Source organism: Myxine glutinosa, chromosome 4 (assembly GCF_964187855.1).
Source record: "Myxine glutinosa chromosome 4, kmMyxGlut1.1, whole genome shotgun sequence".
NCBI classification, from domain to species: Eukaryota; Metazoa; Chordata; class Myxini; order Myxiniformes; family Myxinidae; genus Myxine; species Myxine glutinosa.
The window spans coordinates 120,670,804-120,687,818 of NC_136264.1; the positions used below are offsets into that span (position 1 = coordinate 120,670,804).

The window sequence follows — 17,015 nt, forward strand, 5'->3', positions numbered from 1 at the left end:
AATAAAACTGTGAGAGAGAGCAAGACAGGGGATCTAACAAGTGAGGCCTCAAAGCTACAGTCACGTGAAAAAGTAAGTACACCCCATGTAAAGTTTTTACTTTTTCAACATATTTCAACATACAGCTATTTAATCTTCATTTCAACAATATTGATAGATAAAGGTGATATAATATAACAAATATCATGAAACATTTACATTTTGTAGTCCATTGTACAATTTAAATAAACATAAATGCAAATTTTGCATGTGGAAAAAGTAAGTACACCCCTACATTTATCACTACTTCAAATACCTAAAATTAGAATCAGGTGCACCAGCTAACGTGCAAATGATTAGAACATCGTTAGAGAGGATCTTGGAGGAACCTGTCTTATTTAAACCTCAGACATTTAGTTTGGTTTGCTCTTTGTTGTTGAAGTGTGTGGCATCACCATGCCTAGATCAAAAGAGCTCTCTGAGGCCTTCAGAAAGAAGGTTAGAGATGCCTACGAGTCTGGGAAGGGATTTAAAAAGATCGCCAAACAATTTGAAATCAATCATTCGACTGTCCGGAAGATCATCTACAAGTGGAGAAGATTCAAAACAACTGTCAACTTGTTCAGGCCAGGCCGCCCCAGCAAGTTCAGCCCAAGAGCAGACCGCAAGATGCTGAAAGAAGTCTCTAAGAACCCCAGAATGTCATCACGGGACCGACAGGTAGCTCTTGCCACTGTTGATGTCAAAGTGCACGAGTCTACCATTAGAAAGAGGATGCACAAATTTGATCTACATGGGAGGTGTGCCAGGAGGAAACCTTTGCTGTCCAGAAAGAACATCAGGGCAAGACTAAAGTTTGCCAATGAACACCTCGGCAAAGACCAGCACTTCTGGAACAATGTGCTCTGGACAGATGAGTCAAAGGTAGAGCTATTTGGCCAGAGTACTAGAAGACATGTTTGGCGAAAACCAAAGACAGCATTTGACCACAAGAACCTGATACCAACTGTAAAGTATGGTGGTGGAAATATTATGGTTTGGGGTAGCTTTGCTGCATCAGGGCCTGGGCAGCTCACCATCATATAATTCACTATGAATTCTTCATTGTACCAGAGGGTGCTTGAGGATAATGTGAGGCCATCTGTCGGAGAGTTGAAGCTCAACCGAAGGTGGACCTTGCAACATGACAATGACCCTAAACAAACCAGTAAATCCACCAAGGAATGGCTGAAAAGAAAGAAATGGAGGGTTCTGGAATGGCCAAGTCAAAGCCCGGATCTAAATCCCATCGAGATGTTGTGGGTGGATTTGAAATGAGCTGTGCATGCAAGAAACCCCTCAAACATCGCACAACAGAAAGAATTCTGCATGGAGGAGTGGGCAAAAATTTCTCCCAGTCGATGCCAGAGACTGGTAGACAGTTATAAGAAATGCCTACTTGAGGTTGTTTCTGCCAAAGGGCACCTATTAGACCTATTACCTATACCACCTATTAGTAGAGCCAAGGGTGTACTTACTTTTTCCACATGCGAAATTTGCATTTATGTTTATTTAAATTACTAGGGCATTGCCCGTACTATATCTATATCTAAAATTATATCCCCCCCTCTATTTACATGAAATGGTTTGGTCCAAAGCGAACGGCTTGCGAGTACGGTGACAATCCCCCCCCTCTATTTACATGCAATGGTTTGGTCCAAAGTGAACGGCTTCCGGAGTTTGGTAAAGAAATCGCCATCGCGTGCACAAACGCGCAGGAAAGCGAATGAATCGCAAATTCGTTTTTATTAGTTGTAAAACATAGTTTAACGCCAACATAGTTTGCAAACGTGAAATAAATGAATACGCTCTCAAATGTGCCATCCGAGGCAGAGTGTGCCCGCCACGTTCGGCACACGCGATAGTTCGCTGCTCTCTGATTGGTTGAATCGTTTTTTGGACATAGCTCGGTAAGTAATTGTCCGATTAATATGAAACCTTGAAAAGGCACATCCTCGGGTCCCCAGCAATATACCTGGCAAGTTAAAAGTATATCGGACCCGTGGTTGTCGAGAAACAGCGGTCACAGACAAACGTACAGACAGAGATTACTGGAATTATAGATAGATACAATGGACTACAAAATGTAAATGTTTCATGATATTTGTTATATTATATCACCTTTATCTATCAATATTGTTGAAATGAAGATCAAATAGCTGTATGTTGAAATATGTTGAAAAAGTCAAAACTTTACATGGGGTGTACTTACTTTTTCACGTGACTGTATGTGAAGAAACAAAATGGTGGCGATTTGTTTTTGAAGCCCCTTCCATAATGGGTGGAGCTACTCCCTCAATGGAGGAGGCCACACCCATGGACACACTCACAAACAGACAGACAGAATCACCTACGGAGAATATTATATAGATAATGCCTCCAGCGACTTTGTCGACGGAGGCATAAAAAAGCATACCTCGAAAACATCATGGAGTATGGCTTAGACCAGTGGTTCTCAAACTTTTTTGGACTACCGCCCCCTTCTGCCCTCTTGAACCGGTCCAATGGCCCCCTTGTCCTATCGTTCGTGGTTGGACACCCAGAATTTATGTAGATAGGAAGCAAAAATAACAGAAGCCAAATACGTATTTTCTGAATAATATTTTACTTTATTTTACTTTACTCTTTATTTTAATTTGCACGACCTGCAATGTTTCAGCAGAACAGGTCCAGGTGAGGCAAACTGGGAATCTGTTATCACAGGCCCAAATACCTTTAGTGTGAAGGGTGGGCCTGGTGACTCGCTGCGAGAATACGAACGTCTGGCTCCATCTCAGTGAGGTAGAGACGCAGATCGCCCCTCTTGGTAATGTCAAGGTGGTTTTGATACTTGGTCAGCAGCACCATCACGGCGCTGAACCCTCTTTCAACGAGGTATGATGTGGGGAACGAGCAGCTCTTCATCAGAAACAGCAGTTTCCTTTGCCAACCGGGGAAAGTGGTACATATCTCTGCAGCCGAGGGTTTCCATGTGCAGAGTCGCCTTGGTTACGAACGTGCCGATCACTTTCTTTGCTTTAATTAGCGTCATATGGTCACCCTGGAGTTGTTTGTTGACATCATTCAGTATACTGAATATGTTCGTGAGGGAAGCCACATCATGCTCAATCGCATTCACTTTCTCCGATAGCTCCGTATCAATTTCCGACAGCAACTCGACCACTGTTGAGAAGAGGGCATGGAAACGGGTCAAACAAGCGCCTTTGGACAACCATCGAACTTCAGTATGCAACAGGAGCCGCTCGAATGCCTCATCGTTCTCCTGGCAAAGCTGACGAAACAGCCGATCATGTAGAGATGACACCTTGATTTTATTCACTGCTTTGATTACTGTTTGGAGTGATGTATGAAGTCTGGTGCTGAGAGTTTTTGCTACAAGATGCTGGCGGTGCACGACACAGTGAATGGCGAACACGGACGGTACCTGGTTCTTCAGAAGCACAATAAAACCACGCTGGCGGCCAACCATCGCTGGTGTCCCGTCCGTCGCGCAAGCGAGAATGTTCTCCATCGGTATGTTATCAGTAAAGTACTTTTCCAACGTTTGGAAGATGGAAGAACCCTTCGTATCGGTCTGGAGAGAGCGGGCAAACATTTCTTCTACCATTTCCTGATCACGGATGAAGCGAACATAGCAGAGTAACAGAGCTCTACTGTCACGCAAAGTGGACTCATCCAGCTGGATGGCGAAGTGTGTGCTTCACAGCTCACTACACAGCTTATCTTCAACATCTGATGACATTTCATCAATCCGCCTGGCCACGGAATCATTGCTGAGCGCAATCGACGGGGGAACTGGATTCGGATCCTGGCCCATAATGGTTTTTATCACTTCCCCAACAGCTGGTTTGATCAACTGTTCGCCGATTGAATACGGTTTTCCAGATCTGGCGATGAGCAATGACAGCTTATACGACGCTTCCAGTCCTTTATCCACGAGCTTTTGGCTGGCTTTGAACATCGTCGTTACCGTGGATCGCTTCTCAAATTTCTCTTTCAGCGATTGGAAATAGCTGACCTCTGCGCGAACCTTATCACTGTGCTTTTTACTCAGGTGCTCGCTCAGTCGAGATGGTTTCATTGCTTCATTGGACAGCGTGATACCACACAACAAACACATCGGTAACTGTTTGTTCGTCGGAGATGGAATTAATCCATACTTGATGTATTCAACGGAATACTGACGACACTTTTTCTTTGAGGCCGACATCTTGAAGCCGACCGGACGTGAAGCTTTTTTGAATAAGGAAATCAACACGCCAAAATGTCGAAAGACTAACACCAGCGCTAACACTGACTGTTCATACCTTGCCCAATGTCTGTGCTGGCAAGGCCAGGCTGTAAAGTTGAACCAGGCATGTTGAATAGTCCAGCACGAATAGAGTGTATTATATCCCGCATAAAAAGATTCTTGCAAGCCGATTGGTTGAAATGGCACCACGTGGCAAAAATTAGTGTTGTAATATTGGCCGCATTGGCGGCCAATAGTATTTCGCTGGTGTCATACACTATCATGTTTGTTGCTTGAGCATGTATGGACAAGAAAATACCTACACGACATCAGCGAACATGTGATCATAAAAACCATCTGAAGGGGGAAAGAATGTGGTCGTTGATTGGATGGCCAATGTGCCGAATGGCGCCGGGTAACCTGTTCAGACTGCAGGAAGCCCAATGAGTGCTCCAAATCGCCGCTGCTCCTCTAAATCGCCAGTGCTCCCCAAATCATTGCCAGCGCCCCCCTACCGCCCGTGGACTCTCGAGCGCCCCCCTGAAAGTTCCCAGCGCCCACTGGGGGGCGGTAGGGACCACTTTGAGAACCTATAGCTTAGACTCATGTATCTCTCAACCAAGGGCTGGGTCAAAGGGATTCCTACTATAGACCATACTTGTGATACTAAGTGGTTAGGCAAGCATACTATACAAGCACCACTCAAACAAATGGTCAATACTACAAATGCCAAACTGATCAATGACCTCCAGGGTGATCAAGAACAACACATGTGAATGAACATTGCTGTTAGTGAAGAAAAAACAGTTCGTTTCCCAGCAGAATTTCTAAATAAAACTCAATTGATCTATCTGGTTTACCTCCACACCAACTAATTGTGAAGAAAGGTATTTCAGTAATTACGCAACGATCATTGGACCAGCCACATATCACAAATGCAACACAGTGCATCACTATCATTCTCTTCCCCAATGTCATCAAAGCCAAGAGTATCAATGGCCCTTCAGCAGGAAAGTGTGTTCTCATCCCCTGAGTCCCCATTATTCCATCAGCCAGTGACCTCCCTTTCAAGTTCAGGTGACTTCAATTTCCAGTATGACCCTGCTTTGCAATGACCATCAAACAAATGACAAAGACAAAATAATGTTCCAAGAAACAGGAATAAACCTCTCAACACCTCCATTTTCATATGGTATGCTGTATGTGTCACTAAGCAGAGATTGATCCCCCAAGCCCCTTTCGGTGCATGCTCCTGATAAATTCAGGAAGGCTGTATTCAAGGAAACCCTTCATTGAAGGTATACATGCAGGTGTATTGTCATAAGTAGAATTCCACCTTGGAAAAAAAAAACTTTTATTAGCTTTGTGTGTTTATTCTGAAATGAACTGTGTTTAAATTAAATTCTAATGAAAGCACTGTTCCATAAACTTTTTATGCCTTGGCCGACTATTTCGCCGGAGGCATTATGTTTTCAGGTTGTCCGTCCCGCTGTCCGTCCATCCGTTATAGGTTTTCGTTACTGCAATAACTTGAGAACGGCTGAAGGGATCTTAGTCAAACTTGGTGCTGGTATGTATAATGAGGTAAAGATGAACTGATTAGATTTTGGGGTCACGAGGTCAAAGGTCAGGGGTCATGTTAGGTACAAATCCTGTTACCGCAATAACTTGTGAACCAGTCAAGGGATTCTGACCAAATTTGGTACAGTTATGTAGAATGATGTAAAGATGAACTGATTGGATTTTGGGTTCAAGAGGTCAAAGGTCAAAGTCTGTAATAGGTCTACAACTTGAGAACAGCTGAAGTGATCTAATTGAAACTTGATGCAGGGATGTATAATGATGTCAAGATTAACTGATTAGAATCTGGGGCCAAGAGGTCAAAGGTCAATGCCTGTTATAGGTCTATACCTTGAGACCGGCTGAAGTGATCTCATTCAAACTTGGTACAGGTATGTATAATGATGTAAAGATTAACTGATTAGATGTTGGGGTCCCGAGGTCAAAGGTCAAAGGTCAAAGGTCATGTCAGGTAAAAATGTGATAACTTGTGAACAGCTGAAGGGATTTAAATGAAAAATTGGCACAGGTATGTAGAATGATGTAAACATGAACTGATGAAATTCTGGGGTCAAGAGGTCAAAGGTCAGAGGTCATGTTAAGTTAAATGTATGTTGTCACACCAACTTGTGAACAAGTGATGTGATTTTGAACAAATTTGGTATGAGTATATATGATGGAAAGATGAACTGATTAGATTTTGAAGTCAAGAGGTCAAAGATCAGTGGTCATGTCAGGTAAAAATGTGATAACTTGAGAACAGTTGAAGGATTTAAATCAAACTTGGTACAAGTATGTATAATAATGTAAACATGAAATGATTATATTTTTGCTTTAAGAGGTGAAAGGTCATGCTCAGTAAAAATCCTGTTACCGTGATAACGTGTGAACCAGTGATGTGATTTTGCCCAAACTTGGTATAAGGATATTTTATGATTATGATACAAAGATGAACTGATTATATTTTGGCATCAAAGGTGAGGAGTGAATTGATTGTGATTTTGGTGAGGTCAGAGGTCATGGCAGGTAAAAACGTGACACTTAAGAACAGCTGAACAGATTTAAATCAAACTTGGTACAAGTATGTATGACGATGTAATAATGTGGGTGGAGGCATAGTGGTTGACGTCGTAACGTCGAAGAGTGTCATTCTAGTTACCCTTGCCAGAGGAGAGGGTATTGCATTTGAGTCAGTTTGTCTGTCTGTTTGTTTGTCCACACAGAATAAATCTGATTTTCTCTGCAACCGTTGGTCCGATTGTCAGGGAAATTTCACCACAGGTGCAATTACACCTGTATAATTTTTAAATTATAATTATGACATCATAGGTCACGCGGTATGGCCGCCATCTTGGAAAAACCGAAAAAATTTGCACCTCTATATCTCCGAAAGTGCTGCATAGAAAAAATTGAAACTTGGCTCATTGTAAAGAGCTCGCCATAGGGAATAAAATATGTTAATGATGATGTCATAGGTGCCTCCATTATGATATAATTCGACAAGTACAAAACGTCATCCGATCAAGATGAAATTTCTTGAGCATCATCGAGGGATAAATTGGTGGAGCAAAAAATCAAACCTATGACGTCATTGGTCACGTGGCTCGGCCGCCATATTTGTTTTAACACAAAAGCCTTTAAAACCACTGAAAATACATCCTGGCGATGGTCTTCAATCTCTGATTGCTCTTTCTTGTTCTTTATTCTTTAATGCTCACCAGTTTACACTAGCTTTTAAATGTTTGTGTGAAAGACAACAAACTCAAGCAGTCACAAGAAGCTGAAGTCGTTTTTTGTGAAAATGAATGCAGAATGTTGTCATTGAGTACGGCCCATTTATATTACCACAGGGATGGCCAGGACGGGATGGCGCTTCTGGAACTATGGGCCTCGCAGGGCGACGTGGATTCCCAGGCTCACCAGGCCCTTCCGTGAGTTTTCATCTCCTATTCTACCCCTACTCCATCCATCTGTTAAAATTATGTGTTAGGTAAGAAGTCTTATTGAAAGGCTAAAAGCAAGGTTTGCTTCAGGAAATAGAAAAGTATAAGAATCATTTTGATTTCACAAGGATCATTCATGATTGGGTGTGGAGGGGGCATGCTGCTTGCCTATCCCTCAGGTGAGTGACCAAACTGATGAACATCTCCAGTAAAAATTATCAGGTTTACTTGCAATGGAAGAACTGGGGGAAAAACCACCAGCAGATAAAAATGGAGGTGCAAAAGAAGCACCAGTGAAAGGGATTGCCGATGCACTGCAAACTCCTTGTTTTTAATGAACAAGCTTTTTAGAGTGACTCGGGCAAAATAATTTGAATATGCTTTACTTCTGCAGGGTCTTCCTGGGATTCCAGGACTCGCAGGTCAACAGGTGAGCCTTAAGGATGTTTTTGTTATGACTTATTTTATTGATTGTATGTTAAATTTTGCTGTCTCATACAGGTTCAGTCAGGCAAAAATGTTTTTAAACCCTTTACAAATTTTGTTAAATTTTAGTTGGAGAACTAACTGCAAGGTGTTCACAGTTAAACTGCAAGCATACTAGTTTCATTTTATTCAGGTTTAAATCACAGTAATTGAAGACCTCATCTTTGAAAATAATCATTACCTGCTAGAGGAGAGGGTATTGCATTTGGGTGTTTCTTTATTTGTTTATTTGTTTGTCTGCCTGCTTGTCCACACATAATGTGCTAAGGTAGGCCACACACGCCAGCTGGTGGTAGTCAGTATTACACATTATCTTTTTCAACCAAGTACCTTTAAAAAGTATGTACTATTACAATGCGAGCATGTCTATAAAGTACATGCTATTACAATGTGAGTACATATGTCTATAAAGGATGTACTCTTAAGAATGTGAGTTTGTCCATAAAATGCAGACGATTGGAATGTAAATCTGTACAATAAAACCGAAAAGGTTTCTCTGTATATGAACATAACCTCAAGTTATCAATGCATCGGCTACACCACACAAAACAGGTCCTGGTGAGGGTCTGTATTCATCTCTGATTGCTCTTTCTAGTTAATCTGACTTTGCATGCACTTGCCAATGTTAGAGTGTTGAGAATGAAAAGCAAGTATCAGTTATAAATTTGCTTTGTCCTGTAAAATAAAACAGACGAAGTGGATTTTATCACGAAGTGGATTTAGAAATGTATAATCTCTCCCCTGAACAACTATTTTCTCTCATATATTATAACACCCTTTTCTTCTTTTCCTACAAAAGGATGCTTTCGTCTTGCTCACCAAATCTATTCATTCCAAAAAATATATATAATACCATCTCTTACAGTTCCTCCTTTCTACATTCCCTAAACTATCCAGAACTCCACCCCTCCTCCAGTGTCCTCAAACGTATTTTTGACTCGAAGGTCTCAAACCCATTTTGCAAAAAATGTTCGTTTCCCATGAATCGTACACTTTTCAAAATCCAATCTCACCCCTCCCCTCCAAATCCTCCCCATCACCCATCCCTTTCAAATCTCCCCCCTTGCCCCTTCCCTCCCCTCCCTCCTAAACTCCCCCCACATCCCTCCCCTCCGAGACTCTCCCTCGCTCCTCCCCTCCTAGACTCCCCTCTCACCCCTCCTCCTCAAAGCATCCTCCCTGCTTCTTCCCCCTTCCAACTTTCACCTTCATCTCCCCCAACCTTCTGCCTTGCTCTTCCCCCTCCTCAAATAACACCTCACTGTGCCTCACCCAATCTCCATCAAACCTTTTGTCCGCCCCATTCTTCCCTTTCTCCAAGCTATTCTGAAATCTCTGAAATCTCTGACACACCTTCAACAGCTCTCCCTACCTCTTCCTCCTCTTCCACATCTTACCCTACCCCTCCCCCCCCTGTTCTGGACCCGATGCTCCCCCTTCCTCTTCATTAACGGTATGGACCTCAAACATCCGGGGCCTTCGCTCAAACTTGACTGACCTCTCCATACAGGTTGCTTCTGACAAACCAGATGTGATCTGCTTAACAGAAACTTTCCTCCTTCATGATGTCTCTGATGCCTTGGTATCTCTCCCAGGTTACTCCCTCCTCCGGTATGATAGACCTGAGCCTCGTCCTGGAGGTGGGGTTGCTATCTTTATAAAAAACTCTCTTCCTCACTCGCCCTCCACTGCCCTCTCTCCACCTCACCCCCAGGAATACCTTTGGCTACGGCTTCCCCTTCGCTCCCACCTTTTGTTCATATGTGTGTTGTACCGTCCACCAAACAGCGATGACTCCATCTACATCTCACTGTCTGATAATATGGACCAACTTCTATCTACCCATCCCAACTCTCTCTTCCTCATATGTGGTGATTTCAATTGTCACCATGCCAGTTGGCTGGGTGTGGGTATCTCTCTCACCAGCCATGGCTCTTCAGCAAAGGACTTCTGCGACTCACTGGGACTGACACAATCTGTCAATTTCCCGACCCGGATCTCAGTCAACGGAGCATCTTCTCTTCTGGATTTCGTTATGACAAACTTCCCTGAAAATGTCTGCTGCTCTTCTTCTGCTCCAATCGGCTCATCTGATCATGTGCTTGTCAAAGTGGACATCTCTCTGACCATTCTCAGAGAGCCTCCTCAGCGTCGACGAGTCTGGCATTTCACTCAGGCCAACTGGCACGGTCTTCAAGCAGCCATCAATCATCTGGACTGGTCTCCCATCTCTACCGCCTCTGACATCAACTCATCCTGGGAATTCTTTCAAAGTAAATTGCTCTCTCTCATGCACAGATTTATCCCATCTCGTCTTCAGTTGTCATACCCTTCCTCCCGTCCATGGTACACGGAATCTTGTGGTGAGGCTGTTGCCCTGAAACAACTTGCTTTCGTCTCCTGGAAAGCAAATCCAACGGAAGGAAATCTCATTTCCTTTCACAAAGCCCGAAACAAGTGTGTGTCCACCCTCAGGAGAGCCAGGAAACAATATCTCACCGTTCTCAAGACTGAACTCTCTTATCTGTCTCCCTCTTCCAAATCCTGGTGGCGTCTGGTCAAATCTGTTTCTGGTGTTTGTTCCCCCTCCATCCCCTCCCTCACCTCAAACGGCTTAACGGCTGACTCCGCACGTGAAAAAGCTGAATGCCTCAACTCTGTGTTTGCCTCTAAATCTTGTGTCCCAAACCCATCCCTCTCTGTACCCACCGTACCCAGTCGTACCCAGCTGCTCCTGGACTCGGTGTCCTTTCCTCCTGACAAGGTGGAAAAGTTTCTGTCAACCCTCGACTCTGATTCTGCAACTGGTCCTGACGGCATCAGCCCACGGGTCCTAAAATCATGTTATTCTGCTCTTTCACTCCGTCTTTCTGTTCTCTTCACCCTCTCTTTTGCTCAAGGTCATCTGCCATCTGCTTGGAAATCAGCCAACATCACCGCTTTGCACAAAAAAGGTGCAAAAACAGATCCCAGCAACTACAGACCAATCAGCCTTCTCCCAATTATCAGCAAAGTCATGGAATTTGCTTTGCAAAGTTTGCATTTTGCAATTTGCAAAGTCATCATTGCTTCAGATATGAAATCTTTCCTCTTCTCCAATGGCTTGATCTCTGATCATCAATTTGGTTTCAGACCTGGTCACTCTGCTCTGGACATGCTGCTTCTGCTTTCTCAACAATGGATGGAGGTCCTCAACGCCAAACAGGAAATTAGAGCTGTCTCCCTTGACATTTCACGTGCCTTCGATACGGTCTGGCACCCTGCTCTGCTCACCAAACTCTCCTCCTTTGGTATCCATGGAAATCACGCATGGCTGGCGGACTTCCTCTCTGGTCGTAGTCAATGTGTGGCCCTGAATGGGTTTCTCTCATCTCCTCTTCCTGTTCAGGCTGGAGTTCCCCAAGGTAGTGTTCTGGGCCCTGTGCTTTTTCTGGTCTTCATCAATGATCTCTCTGACTCTCTTGAAAATCCTCTCTATCTCTTTGCTGACGACTCTACTCTCTGTCGCTCCATTCCTCATCCCTCAGATCGGCAGTCTGCTGCCTCCTCACTCTCTGCAGACCTGGACAAAATCACAGACTGGGCAAACAAATGGACCATGTCTTTCAATCCTGATAAATCTCACACTCTTACGATGTCTCTCCGAAAAGACCGACTGGAAAACCCTCCCATCCACTTTCTGAATAATCCTCTCCAAGAAGTTCTGTCACTCAAGCTTTTGGGTCTCACTATTTGCCATGATCTTTCCTGGGAAAACCACATTTCAAATCTGGCCTCCAAAGCCAGTCGCCGACTGGGCATCCTCCGTCGTGCGAAGTCCTTCCTTGGCACACCTGAGCTCCTCACCACATACAAGGCTTTCATCCGCAGCTCTATGGAATACTGCTCTCCCGTCTGGTCTGGTGCTCCTGCCTCACACCTAGCCCGTCTTCACGCTGTTGAAACCAAAGCGTTCAGAATCATTGGAATCTCCCGCGATGAAGCTAACTCCAAGGGCCTTTCACTCACTCACCGCAGGCAGGTTGGTGGTCTTTCCGTCTTCTACCGACTCCTCTCTGGCCTTGCCCCCCCAGCCCTCTATGGGCTCTGTCCCCCAAATATTCCTACAGGTCGCACAAGATCTGCCTGCAACCCTCTTATGGTTAAACTGCCAAAATCAAGACTTTCTGCTCACCTTCACTCCTTCATTCCTCTTTTCTCCCGCCTCTGGAACAAACTCCCTCACTCTCTTCAATCCCACTGCACCCTCCAGGTCTTTAAAACAGCTGTTCACCACCATCTCTTATCCTCCCCCATCCAAAACCTTGATCTTTTCTACCCCCGCTAATTTCGATCCCCTTGTGTTTTATACCTCTCCCCCCCGCCCTCCCCCTCCCATGCCTCCTGCCCCCAAGGCCTCTCCCTCCCACACTTCTCCCTGCTCTCAAATGTTGTGGTTGTGTGCTTCCCCTTCTCTCCCCATCTTGTCTTCCGCTCCCTCTTTTTGTGTGTTTTGTTTGTCTGGTTGATTTTTTTGTGAAATAAATGTTAGCTCTTTCACGAGCCTCGATTCAGTATACAAAAAAAAAAAAAAAAAAAAAAATCACAAATCTGTGATCATGCGAAAGCTTGTGCATGATGTAACATTACAATGATTCGTTGTGCAGCAATAAAATTAGTCTTGTCATGATACATTAACAGGAAGGCATCTTTAATCTTTAATCTTTCACTTATTGGCCTTGGTTGGAGGAACGATATTAACTGTTTAACGTTTACAGTTACTATACTCAGGCATGAAGTCTCATCAGTCATCATACTCAGGCATCAAGGCATGAAGTTTGAAGAATCCTGGTGTTGGGCTAGTGGCTAGGGTGCCGCCTTAGGATCCCAGGATCCTGGGTTCGAATCTCGGTCGATCGCCGAATTAATGCCAGGGGGGTTGACTCAGCCTGTCATCCTTCCGAGGTCGGCTAATTGAGTACCAGTTCACTGGTAATTCCCTGTTTGTCGTTGAAGGCGGCAAAAAGGGTTGGCGTCAGGAAGGGCATCCGGCCGTAAAACATTGCTTCAAAAAGGGGACCAAAAAAAACAACAACTACCACGGTCCCCGAAAAGGCCAACCCCCGCTTTGCGGGGAAAAATGGCCTCTAAACGGTGGTTTTTTTTTTTATACTGACATGGTAATTTCATGCCGTTTAGTCGATTTAGAATTTTTTTGAGGAAATGATTTGCCATCAAATGTGAAGTCATCAATGTGAGGCCATTTAGGTATTTATGGAGAATTGTATGCATCACATGATGATTAAATGCATGTGTTCAGCTTTTTCACCCAACTCTTCATCCTCTCTTCCCCACTCTCTTCTCTCTAACTCAAATAACACCCACTTGCCTCAGTCATTTTCAATAGGAGCTCAGCACACTCTGTTTCCTCTCCTCTGAAAATTGTTGAAAAATTCTTTCAAATAAAAAAAGTTCAAGCTGAAAATATCTCAAAGCATGTTGTTGTTTAAGTGGTGTAGTACATATTTACATATACATGCTTTTTTGTCAGTGTTTTGATACTTTGTAACTTACATTCAATTAGGTTAAATTTGTTTGTTTTAATTATCATCATGACTTGCATTAAACGTTTAACTAAAACAATAAATTCAATGTTTGTTTCATTAGGGCCTGTCAGGCCAGGAAGGACGACAAGGACTGAAGGGTGACCAGGTAAGGAATGGGAAACATTTTTGGGCTTTTTCTATAACTGGGTCATTAAAAAAAACGTTCCTTTTGTGAAATCAAACGTACTTATTCCCTGGTATATCATACATTTATCTTCTTTGGTGCCATCTATTTATTACATAAAGGAGGTGGGTTGAGAGGGGGCTTAATCAAGAAAATTGCAATTTTAAAAATGGGAGTGGAAGGAGGGAGAGAGTGGACAGTGAAATGTGGGAGGAATAGTGAGAGCAGAGAAAGGAAGAAGAAAGGAATCAGACGAGGGAGTGAAGAGGCATATGTGGCATACATGTGGAAGGGGAGGGCAAGGGGGGTATTGTATGACAGATTCCCCCATTTTGCATACTAACAAACTGTTGGCTCCTATATACATGCATATGCACTCACAGATGATGCCAAATGTCACAAACCTTCTTTAGTACAATCTAGGTAAATTGAAAGATTATTGTGAATTTATGTGGACGACCTTTTACCTACAATGCACTTTTCATATCGGAGAACCCCGTTCCTGCTTAAGAATAATAATATTCTTTAAAATATATTATAAAATCATACCTTTGAGAGTAGTTTTGCTTTTTAGTTTAGTCTAATAAATGAACATGTATCTAATAAGACGTAAGGTAATAAGGCTGTTGACATGTTTCTTTTTCTAGGGAGACGTAATTTTTACTCCTGGCCTTCGTGGACCTCCCGGTGATAAAGGAGAATCCGGTTTCAATGTATGTAAAGCATTAAAACATAGATGTTTTGAGGATTTGTGATAGCAATCTGCAGTTCATTGTACATTTTTATTCTTCCTTTCTCGGTTTCTTCCTTTCTAAACATTACCTAATTATTTCCTTTTTCAGTTGATCACAGAGAACTTGAACAGGCACAAACTGAAAAACCAAATTTAGCAATGAATATGCACGAGTAGTTTTGCATTGTTGTTGCCCCAAAACCTTGGGCAATAACTTAAAATGTTGAGTGCACATGCTCTGTTGACCGTTTTGACTCTTTCAGGTTTCTTTTTACACAAATATGAAGCATTTTGTTTCCTCCTCCACAAAATGTATGCAATCATAGTTTAGCTAATCTTGTGAAGTGAATGGAAAACTGATGCTTGCTTGTGTCCACATTCATACATGCATTTTCCAAGGTAACAGCATTGGGTGTTATCCAATGGTGTTCCTGGGAGTCTTCTACAACTAAGATATAATATTCCAATAAGCTTTGGTAGGCTGACATAACAGATCTTCACCGAACGTTCATCTATACCCATCATCACTTGTTTACTTCCAACAGTCAAGTATTCTGAGGGTTATACTCCTCACAAAAAATTTACATTACTTGTATCGCTTTTATGGTTCATTCAAATGTGTTCATTACCTCAGCCACCAAAGGTGGATTGAGGTTATGTTTTCACCCCTGTCTGTTTGTTTGTTTGTCTGTTTGTCTGTCTGTGAACAAGATATCTCAAAAGGTTGTGCACGGATTCGGCCGAAATTTGGCAGAGAGGTCGTGAAATGTTTAAGATTTTGGTGAAGATCCGGATTCGGATCCGGCTAGTATAATTTTTTAAGTGATTCTTCACCATTGGGAGATAGGGCCAAAAACGAGACATAGCACGATATCTCAAAAAGTTATGGATGGATTTGGATGAAACTTGGTGGAGAGGTTGGGTGTGTGACAAGGGCGAATCGATTCGGTTTTGGTGAATATCTGAATATGGATTCGGATACGAGTATTATTTAATTTTTAAGTGATTCTTCACCATTGAGAGATCGGGCGAAAAGCGATATATAACATGATATTTAAAAAAGCAAAAGTTATGAATAAACTTGGTGGACGAGGTGGTTAAGTGACAAGAACAAGCCAATTAGATTTTGGTTCAGGTCCAAATCCAGATCCGGCCTATCAGTGGGATACAAAATATTAACTGTTCAGCCTGGCAGAGGTATGCGCTCTACCAAGTGCCGTTCTAGTCGTCCCATTGAATGGGCCAACACGTTGATCTGTGTATGCCATAAACCACCATAATATCAGTGAAACCCAAAGTTAGGTTGTTATGCAAAAACATAATCTAAAACTAGAATGTCACTCAGTAGAGAGCATACCTTCGCCTGGTTGGCCATATCACTCAATGGTGAAGAATCACTGAAGAGAAATTAAATAATTTTCATATCTGAATCCATATTCAGATCTTCACCAAAATCGAATCGTCCTTGTCAGACACCCACTCGTTCATGCGAGTGATATTGTGGCCCTAAAATCCATGCGGCGTTGAAAACAATTGCCTTTTGTGGATGGGCATTGCCATCCATAAAGATGAAGTTGGCATCTTTAGACTGAGCTAGTTGGTGACTTTAGGCATAATTATCTCATCCATGTATTGGACACCAGTCATGGCACCTCTATATATGATGAGAGGATCAGTTCTTCGGCTAACTTGAATGCCAGCCCATACCATCAGGCTGCTCTACCAAATATATCATGCTGCTTATTGACAATTAGCAAATGGCCCCCCACGTCCTCTCCTGACTCTAGCATGTCTATCCTTGAAGTCTAGGCAGAACCGAGAACCGCCGATGAAAAGAACATCCAGTTGTGATGCAGTGTCACTCATTGCAGGAATGTCAATTGCACTGTTTTGAGGTGTGTGGTGCTTCTGGACTGCATATCACTAACAAGATAATGATCTGTGTAAGGGGTTTTTAGCTCTCATGTAATAGTCAGGTTCACTATGTTTTTTCGTTCAAAATTTTGGTAGATTAGCAAAGCTATACATTTTTGGAATATTCAGAGCATGAGGAATCCAAAAATTAATGTTTACATTTGCGTAGACACCTTTGTGAAAATGACACTCAGGACAGTGATGAAGATCTGTAAAAGCATATTCCTGAACGGTATAGACCTCGTAGATCCTGTGTATAGGACTTATAGTTCAATCTGATACTTCCTATAACTTCCTATAACAACCTATAACTTCAAAGGACTTGCAATATCATGTATTATGTAATACAGTTATATCACAAATATAAAGACAATGGTTTTCAATTACCTTTGTTTGTTGCTTTTCTATAATCCTGAGCACT

The 17,015-nt window shown here is 42.8% G+C and overlaps 1 protein-coding gene across 1 annotated transcript in view; it reads left to right on the forward strand.

The window, feature by feature from the left end:
• LOC137425150 (uncharacterized) overlaps nucleotides 1–17,015 on the forward strand; it is a 510,298-nt gene that overhangs the window by 131,005 nt on the left and 362,278 nt on the right. The window contains exons 25-28 of the mRNA XM_078776351.1: nucleotides 7,660–7,740; nucleotides 8,147–8,182; nucleotides 13,885–13,929; nucleotides 14,595–14,660. Of these exons, the coding sequence (XP_078632477.1) occupies nucleotides 7,660–7,740; nucleotides 8,147–8,182; nucleotides 13,885–13,929; nucleotides 14,595–14,660 (228 nt within the window). The remainder of the gene's footprint in view (nucleotides 1–7,659; nucleotides 7,741–8,146; nucleotides 8,183–13,884; nucleotides 13,930–14,594; nucleotides 14,661–17,015) is intronic.